Genomic DNA, 14,967 nt, shown 5'->3' on the forward strand with positions numbered 1-14,967 from the left:
AAGAGCCCCCAAAACCCCCACTCTAACAACTCCTCTTTAGAATAAAAACTTTTATAGTTACTTTGGTTTATATAAAACTACATAGCAAGCTTAAAATCTTCTTGGGTAAAGTCCCTGTTTCAGTATGTAAGCTGTGCTCTCTCCTTTACAGAATGACCTTCTCTTTCTGAAAGTCACCAGTCAGCTGCATCATCTGAGTATTAAATGTGCCATTCATGTGCTGCATGTCAACGGTTTTAATCCCCACTGTCTACGCAGGAGACCAGTTGAGGAGGTAAAAGTATGTTTAAGTAAATTAAATTAAACAAGTACTAATGACCTGCTTCCAGACAAAGGGGATAGAAATCTAGCAGTCTACATGATAAAACAGAACCCCTGCTACTAGGGAATTGTGTCTGAAGCAGTAGCTATGCTGCTTTCCAGCTCTGGAACGTAATGTGTACTCACCAATAACAAAAATCAACTGTCTTCAAGTGCTTTAGACACTTATTAGTTGAATCTCACACACTTTCCTTTTGAAATTATTTGCTTAGTCTAGAGAAGTTAATTCAGCTTCTGAGAGAATAATGTGGAATGGTTTTTTTCTTTGCCTGTCCTAATTTTTAACTCTCAAAGACTGTAAGGTCTGGTCAGCATAGCTTATTCTCTTAGTGTTAAAGGCTGACAGCAATGCTGTTCTCAAAACGCTCTGTTCTACACCCAGCACCTGTAATCTCTATTGTTATACTACTTGATGCAATGTCGGGGGGGTTCATCTGTACTGGACTATGCCTGCCATCTCATCAGAGGATGTTTGAAAGAGGCCTTGAATAGAAACAATTCCTTAGACTCAGGGAAAAAATACTGCACTTTTTAGATTAAAACATCTTTCCCCCTCTTCTGCACTAAGGATACATATTGTGAACATGCAGCGACAGGGCAGGCTATATTGTCATCACCTTTTCTGGTTACTTTAACAGAGCATTTCACCTTCTGAAGTAGTTCAGTGGTCCAATCACAGGGTGATGGAATGGCTCAGATCAGTCGATCTGGCAGAATATGCACCGAACCTTCGAGGAAGCGGAGTACATGGTGGCCTGATTGTAAGAATTTTTTTTAACATTTTACTATGTATCTATCTACTAAAAATTGCCAGGCTGTGATGCGAAACATCTTTCGTCCAGTGTTTGTCAAGCAGGACGAAGAAAATACATTTTCAGTATGACAGCATGATAAGGCCTCCTAAAGAGCCTCTTTATCTGATCCATGCATCCTAATTTTACAAAGGAAAATTAAAAAGGAACTGCTAAAACATTTTTATAATCAAAGTTGAGCTGTGCATGAGAGTCTAAGAGCAATACCTAAAAAAAAAAACCAAACCCAAACTGTACTATGGGAAAGTTATTTACTGATAAGGCACCACTGAGTGTTTCTTTGAGTGATTTCAGCAGAGTTCTGAGCCACAGTAAATAACTGTCCTGAACTTGCAGCAGTCTTGCCCAGCAATCAGGAATGTCTTCTTTTTAATTCAAAACATTCAGAACTATTTGCAGCTTAGTAAAGTCAGAGGTCTGAAATACTGTGATTCTAGTGCTGTAGCATTTTTGCAAAAAGGAAATAGAAAAAATTGTGCTAAGATTAAGTTTATACTCTCAGGGTACGGCACTAAAAGCAGAGCAGAAAATTCTGAAAACAAATTTGTTCAAACAAATGTAAGGTTTGATGATTAATATAATTGTTTGCCTCAATCACTCTCCGCATTTTTTAGTGCCTACTTTCACATATTTCCCAATCAAACCCTATCATGAGTGAGTTATAAAAGGTCTAATGTAGCTTTCAAAGCATAAGAAATTCCTCTGATAAGCACCGAAATGGTTTATTATTGCAAATACTTAACCAGATAACAAAAATAAATATTCTGCTACTTTTTAATAGATTCTCGAGCCTCGCTTCAACGGTGACACACTGGCAATGCTGCTGAATATTCCACCTCAGAAGACCCTGCTGCGACGCCACCTAACAACCAACTTTAACGTATTAATTGGACCAGAGGTACAACAAGAAAAAAGAGAAATAACAGAGTCAACAGCATACACACCTCTGACCACCACTGCCAAAGTTCGGGTATGTTACTGCTTTCAAAAAGGAGATATTTCAGAATTTCAAACTTCCTCTCCCCTAAGAAAATCAGGGATAAACACGGGGAGGGAGAGGTATTTACATTTCCCTTAATTCCAGATATCAAAGCCTCTAGTTTGTATCTATTTAAATCAGCTTACAAAATATGCATGCAATGCCTTCTGTCTTTTCTTAAAAAGAATGCTATGTATTAAAAATCCGTTGTAACTCACAATTTGAAAACAAACTTATTTAGCTCAGAATTACCTACTTTAAGGACGAAGGTATGGCAGGAAATCAAAAAGGAGAGGTTTTTTTAATGTTTAAAGGACAACCTTATTTAAAATGTGTTGTCTTCTTATTTTAGCCAAAGAAACTTGGATTTTCACATTTTGGAAACTTAAGAAAAAAGAAATTTGATGAATCAACAGACTACATTTGTCCTATGGATACCAGCTCAGCTGCTACAAACGGTACTCAGAAAAACTATGGTGGATACAAAGGACTTAGTCCATTGACGGATAAGGAACTGGATCAGGTGGGACAGACAGACTGATGCCATTCTCATCTCATCCTCTCCATGCATTCCAAAGCTTGCAAATAACCAAATGTCAGCACATAACAAAGTATTTGCTACATCTGCATGAACTCATTGAGAAAGTATTGGCTATGGACACTGGAAAATAGTTCTATACTAAGAATGTCAGGTTAATTTGTTTAATCAACATAATAATAAACTCATCCATCTTCAAGCCCTTTTTCAGGAATGTAACACCTTTACACTATGAGGATCGATGTATTTTGACAATTAAGGTGGAGGTTACAGTAAAGACAAGGCTTTTGTACTTCTAGCTTTCATAGTCTGAGTATGGCTCACTACTTTTTTCGTTATCTTTATGGGTGGTTTTTAATGTAATAAATTTATTTGGTCTAATTTGTACAAAGCTATCACGTTATGTATTAAATTACAACTGGATTGTATATTTTAACAGACATTAATCGAAGAATCCAACTGAATTTTTCTTTCATTATGTACAGTGGGGAGTAGTTATGCTTAGACAGTATACATGAAAACAATGCCTCAGTAATGAACAAGATTATTAATAAACCAATACTTAAATAATTCACTTTTGTTATGCAGTAGTGAACTTGTGAATGAAACTGTGTCTAGACATCACATAGACAAATGACGAAGACTGAAAACCGAAAGCCATCAAATTTGATTCAACTTTGCTGTTGTGTAAAGGGATGTAAACTCTGAAAAATGGAGCTCCTGGAGGCTGGTATGAGCTTTGGCAAACACAAGAGCCAGATAGAAGCAGCTGGGGTAAACTGTCCTATCTCCAGTGACCTTAATTGAGATAAAACTTTTTAAGCCTAATAAGAGAATGGTCACAACACTGAAAAGACTAACTGTGAAATTAATTTTTTCATTTGCATGGTTTACTGCATCTTAACATCTCATTTGTGTTCATTATCTAACCATTGCCTTTTCAACCTTAGCAAAAAAAGCAATGTTCCTAAGCAGGGACAATACCAAATTGGGACTCTAATTTAGCACGGATGTCCATTTGCACAGTTAGGAGTTGCAACTGAATGCATTAACTCTGAGCCAACAGCTTGCACTATGCCGTTGTTCAAGCGTTGTAACAATGAAGCATGACATCGGAGTATGTGGTCAGACAGGGAAAGCTCAGTGCCCTAGAACTGATAAATCTTTTTATATAAGAATAGGTGAGACTATATCATGAAGGACTCTTACCACTTGCCTGTGGAAGAAGACTACTGGAAGTATAAGTATTACACCATCTAGAAAATATTGCTCTTCACTGATTGATAGTACCAGTTGAGCTTTTTCTTATGTGAATTACAGCTCAAGTTTCATGGAATCAGTCTGTCTTAACCAGGATTCACTCTTCCTATTGTTAAATGTGTTTTTACATACCTTATAGCACGGAGGCATGTTTGTTAATGTGCAGAAATTGGAGCTTTTAAACGTACCACAATTTCATCTATCCAGGCACAGATACCATCCAAAGATGCATGTAGAATGAATAAAGTTGCACATACTGTCTGATTTGAACTAGTTCCTGAATACTTTTACAGATGGAACATTCAGAAGGAACAGTAATGCAAATAGGTGCTCTTTCTCAAGGTATAAGCCATCTTACGGTATGTACTAATTTCACTCATTTTAAAGTCACAAATGTATTCTGCTGAAGTTGGTCTTTGCTGGTAGTAGAGCAAGTGGGACACTATTCTTGTTAAATACTTCTTCGTAGCCTAATTGCAAATTCACAGCCCAAAGAAACCCTGCTTTTAATTGGCACTAGCAATTAAGTTTCATTTAGGCCTATTTTAAGTTTTCATAAACTCTGATATCTCTTTGACCCAATGACAGGTATTCATCCCCTTAAAAGAAAACAATTCAAAGATTTTGCAAGTAACCACAACAGTATTAATTCCTGACTATAGCAGCTATTTTTTTAAAGAGTTAACTGAAAGGTATAATGAAGAATTATGTAATATAGTTAAGTCACAATGCCACACACAAGCTCTGTGAGAATTCTCTCAAGCAAACAAGTTTATCTAAAGCTGCCTTTGAGAAATTCTTCTTAATTTTCTGTGGCTCTAACCCCCCCTGTTGTGAACCTGATCTCATTGCAGTTGGATTTCTTTTTAGCTCTAACTGAATATGCTTACTCATTCACATCTTGTTTTTTCAGACTATGTTAAGTCAAGATGAAATGCTGAATGACAACAGATTTCTAACACCTACCTTTGAAGACTGGAGATGATGTTTCAATGTGACCAAGAACACTAATAAATACCTCATGCTTGTCTAGAAAGGTGGCCAGGAGAAGCTTAATGCTGTGGTGCAGAAAAGTTTTATCTCTTTTCTGTCAGTGACACTTGCTACATAAGCATTTAATGTCATCAAGTTAGCAACACATTTACAGGTAGCTCTCCTCTGCGCTGTTTTCCATGTTACATAATGTGAAATAGGTGTTGAGAGAGAAAGGGTACTCATATCCAGAGTCTGGAAAGCCAAGACTGGCACCATGTTTTACCCTTTTATTCAGTTGTCTTTTACATGGTATGTTTACATACTATTATGAAAAATATTTTGTAATTTTTTTTATTTTTATAATTAACTTCTAATGTAGGAATCATTAATATTCTGTTGTACCACGTGGACTAATCAGAGCCACCTAGAAATTCAGACGAATGCTGGTGAGTGCAGTGATAATGGCCCCCTAACTACTACTGCAGTCTTGCCAGAGACTGCTTCCTGTAAAAGAATTTTAATCTATCAATCATCATCCCTATTATTAGCACATGTCCTGCCCTCTTTTTCTCCAAGTGCAGTATAGAACGGGAAGAATAGCACATAATCCTATCCATCAATCCCTTGCTTTTATCAGGAGGATGACAATAAAGATGGCACATTCACAAATCTTTACCTAACTCAAAAGGATGCTGAACAACTGCAGCAGAAAATGTAACTTTGACTCCACCAGACTTAAAAGCTGGTCCTTCCTTTAAAGGAAGCTTCTTATTATTGCGTGACTTTTAGATGTGCACCAAGATATTCACAATCAAGGAGCAATCACAGAACTTAAAGTTACATTTTCAATTAGCTTAGGAATGGTGTTTGCCGTATTTTGTAGGGTGAGCACAACAGGATTTCCAGCATGATCCACTGTTTGGTTTTAAATGACAGTTCTTAAATTAGAGCTCTTTCTGTACACTGACATTTTGTCTAAAATGGCTAGTACTGATGCACATGTGCAAACACTGGGATGCTCAGAAGCCTCTTCTGAACAGTCAAAATGGTTCAGACAAAGTTTTCTGAGCCCCATATCTCGCTACTCTGAAACAACGTACAGGCTCTCAGGAAGCCAGGGATGGTGGTAAACTGATTTTCTTTCTATAGTTAGTTACACCTAATTAAACGTATGACCACATAAACAGCCCTGAAGCCTGGAGACTGCAGTAGAAACATTTTTGTAATGTGCTTGCATGAGAACTGGTGATGTTGTAAACAATACTGCTGTTCACTTTCAGTTCTCTTTTCATTTCAGCTACAGATAAATTTTCATATAATACTTTATTTAGTAATAGGAGACAAACATTACTGCTCTGTGATGTGTAAAATGTGACTAAGGAATACCAGGCAAGCGCCATAATACAACAGGTTTTTGTTTGTTTAAAACACCTGACAAAATAAATAGATCTGATGCTACTCTACTGCGCTACATGGGACTGCAGCACTGGAACAGAGGGAATCAGGGTTTCTCACTACTTGAGGGGCTGTTCAAGGGTGACAGTGTCTCCTTTGCAGCTGCAATGACTCTTGGCATCTGTTGACATATGCCTCTCATGCATTAACAAGATATTTTAGTAAACAAGAGAAATAGCAGAAAAGAAATCTGCTTGATTGTGATGAAAAGACGTAGTTTCTAAATGGATGATGTGTGTTACTCTCTGCTTGCTGGCTGCAGGGTGTTGGTTCACATATTAATAGAGCCTGAGGACAGGTCACTCGCAGCCACAACACTACCAAACAAAGCGGAAATCTCAGGTGCTGTCTGGAGTGTGCAGCAAGGGCTCTGTGAGAGCTCTCAGTGGCACTTTTTAAAGGTGACCTATGCTAGTCCTCACTCCATGAGGGACACTGCACTGTATGTTCAGATTTTAGAAGCTAAAATGGTAAAACCAAGGCAAGTTTTTTTCAGTCACTAAACAATTAAATGCTAGTGGCAAATCCAAAGGAATGAGAACATCAGCAACCTAAAAATACTTAATAAAAGGTACGAAACGTACCAGTCAAGTACATCTCTGATCTGGCAGGACAATCAACACTAGTGACCAGATCATGTACTACAGGAATTTGCAATACTTTGTCAGGTTAATTAGCCAGCAGAATTATTACAGCACTACAAGCAGGATAAGCTGCTCCAACAGAAGCAGTGTTAGTACCATTGGGATATTTCAAGCAGGTTTTCAGATTTTTTGATGATGTATTTATAACTCAGTGTGTTGCTGTGCCAACTTGGCTGTGAATAGTCAATCTACAAAATTACTGTTTTTTAAAAATATATATATATAACAGTATGAAATCCTAATTAGTATAACACAAGCATAAATGCTTATTTTTGACTGTTATGAATAAATTCTGAATGCTCCTCCATCTCTTGCTGACTGTGGAATGATTCTGACAAAGACGTGTGGTTGATTTCTCATCAGGGATAGATTTCACAGTCTGACTCCCTGTCTGTCTTAGCATTCTAGCTACAAATGTAAGAGATGAAGTACAAAACCACTACATCAGTGTTTAACTAGTAGATTCCTTTAGTTTTGCTTTAGATGAATAAAAATATTTAGTAAACATATTCTTTAGCATCTGAAGAAACAAGCCTTCTGGCTCAGTGATTAGTCAGACCCTAAAACAAATATAACATAAACTAATTCTTGGAAATGAACATGTAGTACTTCAGGCACTGAATTAAGAATTAAATGCTATGTGGTAAAAACACTGAGATGAGGCATTAGCTGAGTTTAAAACTGACTCAGCATAGCTTGCCATAGGAAGTAAGAAGGCATGTTTTCTCGTAAACAAAGGAAATTTCTGAAACTGCCAAAAGAACAAGCACTACACTTGGAGAATGACATCACTGGATATTTACATCTGTATATGCAGCCCAGAGCTTCCATGTATTGTTGGCAGTGATAGTTTAGCTAAGGCTGTTAAAAGACAGCATGAAGTTATGTAATCCTTCTGAATAAATTTCACACTGATGAGAATAGCTATTACGGTAATAAGCAGTTTGCATGTTACCCAAGTTCTGTTCACTTTCTCAATAGCATACTGTGACTTCTTTCTTAGTCTTACTAAAGGGTTATAAAATAGCATTTAAAAAAAAAATCATGCCTGTTCTTGTACTCTTGTCCCCAGGATGCACTATAGAGCACAGTCAAATAAACCTAGTCCAGTTTTACAGCCCTCTCCCAAATTCCATACCTATGTTGACAAACAAGTAGTTCTATTTCTGTCCTAGCTCTCCAATTATACTTAATTTTTTAGACTACGTTACTTCCACACAATTCAAGATGACCGCTCAACTTCTTAGTATCAAAACACACAAAGGTATTAATGAAGTTACAAACCACAGAAATTACATTAAGCAGTTAAAAACACACGCACAAAAATAAGAAATGCTGCACAGTTACATACCAGTTGTCCCTGTAGGAACTTAACTTACTTACAAAAAGGTATGAGATGACATCGCTGTTAATAAGCAAATGTACTGCTCTTGGGATAGCCGAGTTTGTCCAGGTTGGGCTGACACGCAAACTGAATCATAGGTGGTGGCCCACACATGAGAATGAGCGTCTCACTGCCAGGGGAAGGGAGGTGGGCTTTAATCATATCTGCAGTGATGAAGCCAGAACTGTACTTCCAATCTGAAATAAAGAAAATCAACTGTGTAATTTTGATTTCTCTACAGCCTGAAGCCTTTTTAAAACTGCATATATTTAAACTGCAAAGTAGCTGAAAGTTTGCCACCATCACTGCATGCAAAGAGAGGGTTAAATCTATCACTGAGCTCAACTCTAATGGTCATCTTTGATAGGGATGGATCTGGTTGATAAGGGTTTATAAAGACTTTCAGACATTCAAAAGAAATTAGACAGCAGGCAGCAATATATAGGAAGAATAAATCAGCTTTTCCAGTGAAGAGAGGTCACCCGGGGCAGTTGTGAAGGCGCAGGTATTGAGACCTGCGCCATCCAACAATTTTAAAAAAAAATGGCAAACAGATCAAATGATGAGGTGACAAAGTTTGATGACAAAAGTTCTCCTGTGTAATTAAATTATAAGAGGAAAAAAAAACCCACTAAATTATTTCAAGCAATAATATTATTGAACGCATCTTCCCTTTAAAGCGAGCCAAGTAGGAAAAACAATCCCGCCTTCACATACAAAAAAATATGTGCTTTGCTCATTTATCAGGAGCAAGATATTGGGGTTATGAAAAGAGCAGCAGTCAAAAGGCTTATTAAATATTAAGTACTAGTAGGAAAGGAAAAGGGAACACCATGTCAAAGTGAAAACACAGTTTGCCTACATCTTGAGAACTGCTGTTCAGTTCCGATCTGCACAGTCCAAAAAGGGACACAGCAGAGCTGGAAAACGTTGAGAGAACATGAGCACAGGTATGTAACCACTGCTGGGTGGGGAAGAGCAGCAATCTTCAGCATAGAGGAGATGGGGCAGTGGCATGATTGATACATCTGTAAAATTAGTAACGTGAAGACCTGTTCACACATGAACTGAAGTAAATGCAAAGCAGAGGAAGTAATTCTTCACACAAAAGCGCTAATCCTGTGGAACCAACAGGCTGCCAAACAACTCACAGGGGCTCCAAGGCGATACAGCAAGTTCATACAGAAGTAGTCTACTGAGGGTTACTGTACCCATAGGGGCACATTTGGTTCAGAACAGATTAATGGCGGCAAAGAGTATCAAAGCTGATTACTCTGCTCTGGCCATCTACTCACAGCTATTGCTGATAACAGGTACAGGACTTTGACCTGACTCAGTTTGGCTCTTACATCTGTTAAATCAAAGCTCAGATCACTTCCAACACATGCAAATGTGAATACCCAAGTTTCAAAGGAGATTCAGTAGAGTTCAACCTCTCCATTTCCAACTCAGTGCTACACCAGCCTACAGCTAATGCCTTAATCTATACACATGGCAGCTCTGTTTTACCACAGTCTAATCTAGAGCTGCTGCAAAATGAAGATGTGCATGTACCATCTACAGATATTAAACAATTTAATGCCAACAAAAGGCTAACATAACCTGACTAGGTAGAGAGCCTAAGGCAGAGCTGTAACTTCTGTTGAATAGTCAAAACTGGCACATCCTGATATACACCAGAAGATCCACTGAGTAATATGTCTGACCCAATAGGAAGTAAATATTAGTTCACACTTTCTAAAGTCCACCTGGTTTAGAACAGTTTTCAAAAGAGGTGTTGTGGTAAGGCTTGTGTCTGAGGAGCTGGGGGGTGTCTTTGTTGTTTAAAACAGTGTAAGACAAGAAGACTTGATACCATACTAATGGCCCCTGGAACAAGAGTGAAACTGTGTCATACAGCAATGAGCGAAGACATTTCCAGTGTGTACCAGCAGCCTACCTTGTGGAGGTCTGTCCAGTGTATACCAAAGCGTGAACTGATCAGGATGCCTCTTAGCAAGGTCTTCTAGCTCAGCTCTCAGTAATATATCTTTTTCTGTCTGCAAAATGAGACCACTGTTTAGCTCCAAGCCATCTCAAGATGCCCTCTGATGTGAGCTCATCTGGCGTTCAACAAGACAAGTACAATGGCAACTCATTCAAACCAAGAACGTGATTTTCCTTTCCCCTTACATGATAGCTATTATCACTACAGGCTTCTGTAAATTCAGATTAAGAAAAACAAACCATGAGACTTAATAGCCACCTAAACACTGTCTTAAAGACGGCAATTTGAACAACTTCTCAATCCAGACTAAAATCACAATTAGCTGGATTTGTCTCTGACTATGGCAAACACAGCCCTGTACAGACACGGTGAAGCTTAACTGTAGAAACAGATTAACAGCACAAAATCCTGTTTCCTTGAAATCAGTGAAGGAGTAAAATTATTAGAAAGATCAGGATCTGTTCACACTATTTATCTCTAATATAGGAATTAGGGAGTACAAGCGAAACTATGAGGAGCCATCTCCAAAACAAACAAAATCATGGAACTATGAGAGCACCACACATATATTTATAAAGGGCCTTATGGATAATTATTTTATTTAGTTTTTCCCTCTTAAATCATTTTCACACAAGACAATATATTAAAAGCTTACAAAATAACCCCTTCCTGCTCCTCCCTATACTGATTATTTTTAAATGTGCTAACCCAGGTAATATTTTCTCATAAACGGTTGGGTGACAATACAAACCCAAAGACACTGGAAGAGTGCGAAACATGTAGAGCAGTATTTTTTTTCCATGAGTCAATGTCCCATCAGTTTAAAAAGCTCATAGGCCAGCAAAAAAGCAGACCATTAAAAAAGGAACACAGATGCGTCAGTATACTCACCTGATTAGCAAAGAGAAGGTAACATTTGGTGGAGTCCTTAGGATCACTTGTGATTTGACGTATCAGCTGCAACATAGGAGTTATTCCTGTTAAAAAACAAAGCAGTTAAGAACCAGGTATTTCTTTCAACCGCCATAAGGGTACAGTTTCAATGTCAATGATGCCTGTCTTCAGTCTTCAGTGGGAGTTTAGTCTGCACAGAGCTACATATCTCTGAATTTCTAATCCATGCCAAATGCAGAGGCTGGGGGTTTCTATTATTACACATAGTTTCAAAAAAAAAAAAAAAAAACACCACAATACTTGTACCTGGGGCTTTCTTCTTTAGTATTCTCTATCACATATAGTAATATTACCCTCAAGACATTCTCCTACAATATTTTTTGTTGTCGAGAGCAAAGCTCAGAGAGATGAAGCAACTTCTCAGAGGTCACACAGTAAATCAAGACTAAAATTGGAAAGTTTCCAGCTCCCAGGACTGAGTCCGAACCACCAGAAAGCCCCAACGTCACCACTCATTAAAAGAAGTACAGTGTCTGACACTCCTCACCCACATCCACAAAGCCATCTTTCTTCTCTACAGATTTCCTAGGATGAGAATAGCTTTACCTGTTCCTCCAGCTATCATCCCAAGATGCTTTGCGAACTTTTTCTCAGCTTCAGCTTTCTTCTGAGGCTTGATAAGAAAGGTACCTAGAAAAAATATTTCTATGAAAAGTATTCCATATGAAAAGCACTTGACATACCCTAATCTTAAAAGATCTGTGACTGGTAACAAGCTTTTATAGCTACTACTGTTTATAGCAGCCAAAGCAGAGCAGAAAGGAACGTTTGTAAAACATGCATCTGAGATACAACATCCTCAGAGATACAACAGATTCATTGGTATATTACTCATCATAAAACATCATGATCCAGAGGAGCACTGGGCTTTTACCCCCCTGAAGTGTGAGTTAAGTGCACAGCCCCTCTCCATCATGATCAAAGCAAAATCTTTCACATATATCTTGAAAGAAGATTACTCTCTAAACTTATTTCCTCCCAGTCACCTCAGGCTTGGTTTAATCATGAAACAGAGTTGGCTCTCAGTCAGCAGGTTCTTCAGTAACAGCACTGAGATTCCCAGAGGGCATTTTAGGCCACAACCTCACTTGTTTAAGAAGCTTTTGGAACATCTCCTTCCATATGTATAGCTGAGGTATTATTTTCAGTGCAGTGTTCTCAGTAATATAATGCAATAACGATTTTTTCAGATTTAGTTATACAGTCCCAGGAGTGAGACAATAACCTTCTATTCTTCGCACCAAGTAAACACAAAGTGCTCTTTCCCATCAGATCAACTCTGATGGGTTCTCAGTCAAGTCCAGAAAAGGTGGATTTTCCCTTTTCCACTTGAAAAAAAAAAAAAAGGATTCTCTATGAAGTTGACAAGTTTTATAAAACACCTCTGAAAATAACCAATAAAAGTTCCTCCCTTTTGCTCTCCCACCTTCATGTCACAGTACCTGCCCCCTTGTAGACAAGGAGCCCATTTGGCCCTCTGAAGTCAATAACATCTCCAATCTTCATGTTATCTAGGTACTGAGACATCTTCCCACCTTCTGGAAACTTGGGATTTACATTTTTGTGGTAGACCTGTAAAAACAATAATTTGTAGGATATCAGCCACTAGTTTTACTGCAGACAATTTTACAAACTGTAATATTGCAGGTCTGAAAGTTAACATCTGAGAAAGACACAATTCTTTGCTCTCTGTTATCTGTTGTGCCTTGCAACACGAAGCTGCCAAAGCAAGTAAAACTTTCTCTCATGCACATGATGTTATGCTCCCTGCAATCAGCCAGGTTGACAGGCACAGGAAGATTATGTACTGGTGCACTCATTTCACTAATGCTTTGACAAGAACCTTATGTTACCCCATCTTTGTAACTGCTCCTTCTGAAAATAGCATTGCTTCTTTTTCTTTTTAAGAAGAGACTTCAGCCACAGGAGAGGTTTTTTTACCTTTCAAAGCACATAGTATTAACTCATTAATAACAATTCACCATACTTGTAACATGAAGAACAGAGCATTCAAAAAAAGACCAGATTTTTGCCTAAGGATTTTTTTTGTAGAAAAGGATTAGAAAATCCAGAAGTACCAGGATCAAATAATCTTGCATTCCCTAGCTTAAAGGATTTTCCTGGTTTTTGTATCCCATTTTCTTAATCAATAAACACATTAGCACAACTTTTCACACTTACAGACGTGAAACTGCAACCTCTGTAGGGTCAACAATAGCAGTTCTTATCAACTTGTTTTCTACTTAGAGATATTAGCAGTAAGTAAAAGTACCAGCATAAGCAGCTTGAGTGATCACTATTTGTGTGTTGCCAAAATAAACCAAAACCATATATATATACACACACATACATGGGAGGTTCCTGCAGTACTGCCAAAGAAGTGATTCCATCCTCTATCTTCCCTACCTCAGCTACATCTCAATGACATACAGCAGATAAACAGGACACAACTTACTATTCAAGAATAATGTGAAATGAGTTGCTTGCTGTGCAGTCATTCTATTCAAAAGAAGATCAATCAAAAACACCTCTATATTTCACTAAGATGAAATACTTCCTTCCAGTTAGCAATTTATCTGTATTAAAGAAAACTAAAATTTACCTTTATAATTAAATCAACATAACCTTTTGTCTCATCACTGGAAACAGGGGTATAGGCTCGAATCACCAGATTGCCATCGATTTTTGCAGAAAGGTAAACATGTTGGCCTAGGGAGAGGGAATTACAATCTGATTAATTTTTCATCACCAGTTTCAAACTTTTCTCAGGCCTGAAGTAGCAGGTATTATAACCCATTAAACCAAAGTAATGATAGAGAAAATCTTTACCATAAAAATGCTGTATAAAACATCTAGCCTCTTCTTTTATCAACAAATGTTTCTGGAGCACAGATTAACTGAAGAGAGCAGCTACGTTACAGAATCAAGGCTAAGATACTATAACAGGAGAGTAGAAAATTTATAGTAGAATACATATAGAAAGTTTGTTGTTCATTCTTCAGTGCTCTGTATTTTGGGTTCTGCTGTTCTCATGTTCATTAATGAAGTGAAAGTAAGGATGCACCAGCTCACATAGGCAAAGCAAAAAATATATATTATGGTTTGATGGCAGCAGCCTCTCAGAGCAAACCTCCCAGAGATTCAAGACATCAAGAACAAAGCCTTGGGCCATATTCCTCCTCCATAATTCCTGCCTCCATAATGCTGTGGCTTCCACAGCATTGGACACTGCTGCCCACAGAGAGTTCTTTGCCCAACTTAAGGCTCCAAGAGGTAGACTCTGAAAGGCACTTGTTTCTGCTGATTAAAAGAACTGAAACTCCTTGCCAAGAGTAGTCTCCTCAGCCAGACAGCACTAACCTACAGGGTTGTACGGAAAAACAAAATCAGGACCAGTGCTAGCAGGAAGCATTTATTTTTACCAAAATGATCCTGGTAAAAAGTAGAAGGCAGGAATCTTGCAGGAGGTAACCTGGCCCATACTGTTTCAGGATCTTATTCCTAAATTCCTAAGAATAAAGTCTAGAAAACACAGGCACCACAGGGCATATTTCAATCAATTTATCATTTGTCTAGTTAATGTGGACAGTTCAAGTACACTTTCCCATATACGTCAGAAGAGAATTTGGAGAAAGACTGCTGCCCTTGACAGGCAGCA

The 14,967-nt window shown here is 38.0% G+C and overlaps 2 protein-coding genes across 24 annotated transcripts in view; one reads left to right on the forward strand and one right to left on the reverse strand.

Moving 5' to 3' along the window:
* Window positions 1-7,291, forward strand: part of PPFIBP2 (PPFIA binding protein 2) — a 105,849-nt gene extending 98,558 nt beyond the window's left edge. For 16 of the 19 annotated variants that reach the window (XM_071808859.1, XM_071808858.1, XM_065840128.2 and 13 more), the window contains 6 exons: window positions 152-280; window positions 960-1,082; window positions 1,915-2,103; window positions 2,465-2,635; window positions 4,204-4,269; window positions 4,824-7,291. In XM_071808859.1, coding sequence (XP_071664960.1) covers window positions 152-280; window positions 960-1,082; window positions 1,915-2,103; window positions 2,465-2,635; window positions 4,204-4,269; window positions 4,824-4,895 — 750 coding nt within the window. In that variant the 3' untranslated portion in view covers window positions 4,896-7,291. Of the gene's footprint in view, window positions 1-151; window positions 281-959; window positions 1,083-1,914; window positions 2,104-2,464; window positions 2,636-4,203 lie in introns of all 19 variants that reach the window. The other 3 variants (XM_071808860.1, XM_071808877.1, XM_071808875.1) reach the window with 2 other exon arrangements.
* CYB5R2 (cytochrome b5 reductase 2) overlaps window positions 1-14,967 on the reverse strand; it is a 38,980-nt gene that overhangs the window by 21,858 nt on the left and 2,155 nt on the right. For 4 of the 5 annotated variants that reach the window (XM_065840135.2, XM_065840133.2, XM_071808879.1 and 1 more), the window contains exons 4-9: window positions 13,912-14,018; window positions 12,752-12,881; window positions 11,856-11,939; window positions 11,247-11,332; window positions 10,308-10,407; window positions 8,368-8,565 (exon numbers count right to left, since the gene is read on the reverse strand). In XM_065840135.2, coding sequence (XP_065696207.1) covers window positions 8,393-8,565; window positions 10,308-10,407; window positions 11,247-11,332; window positions 11,856-11,939; window positions 12,752-12,881; window positions 13,912-14,018 — 680 coding nt within the window. In that variant the 3' untranslated portion in view covers window positions 8,368-8,392. Of the gene's footprint in view, window positions 1-8,363; window positions 8,566-10,307; window positions 10,408-11,246; window positions 11,333-11,855; window positions 11,940-12,751; window positions 12,882-13,911; window positions 14,019-14,967 lie in introns of all 5 variants that reach the window. The other variant, XM_065840134.2, reaches the window with a different exon arrangement.

This window comes from Patagioenas fasciata, chromosome 5 (assembly GCF_037038585.1).
Source record: "Patagioenas fasciata isolate bPatFas1 chromosome 5, bPatFas1.hap1, whole genome shotgun sequence".
NCBI lineage: Eukaryota > Metazoa > Chordata > Aves > Columbiformes > Columbidae > Patagioenas > Patagioenas fasciata.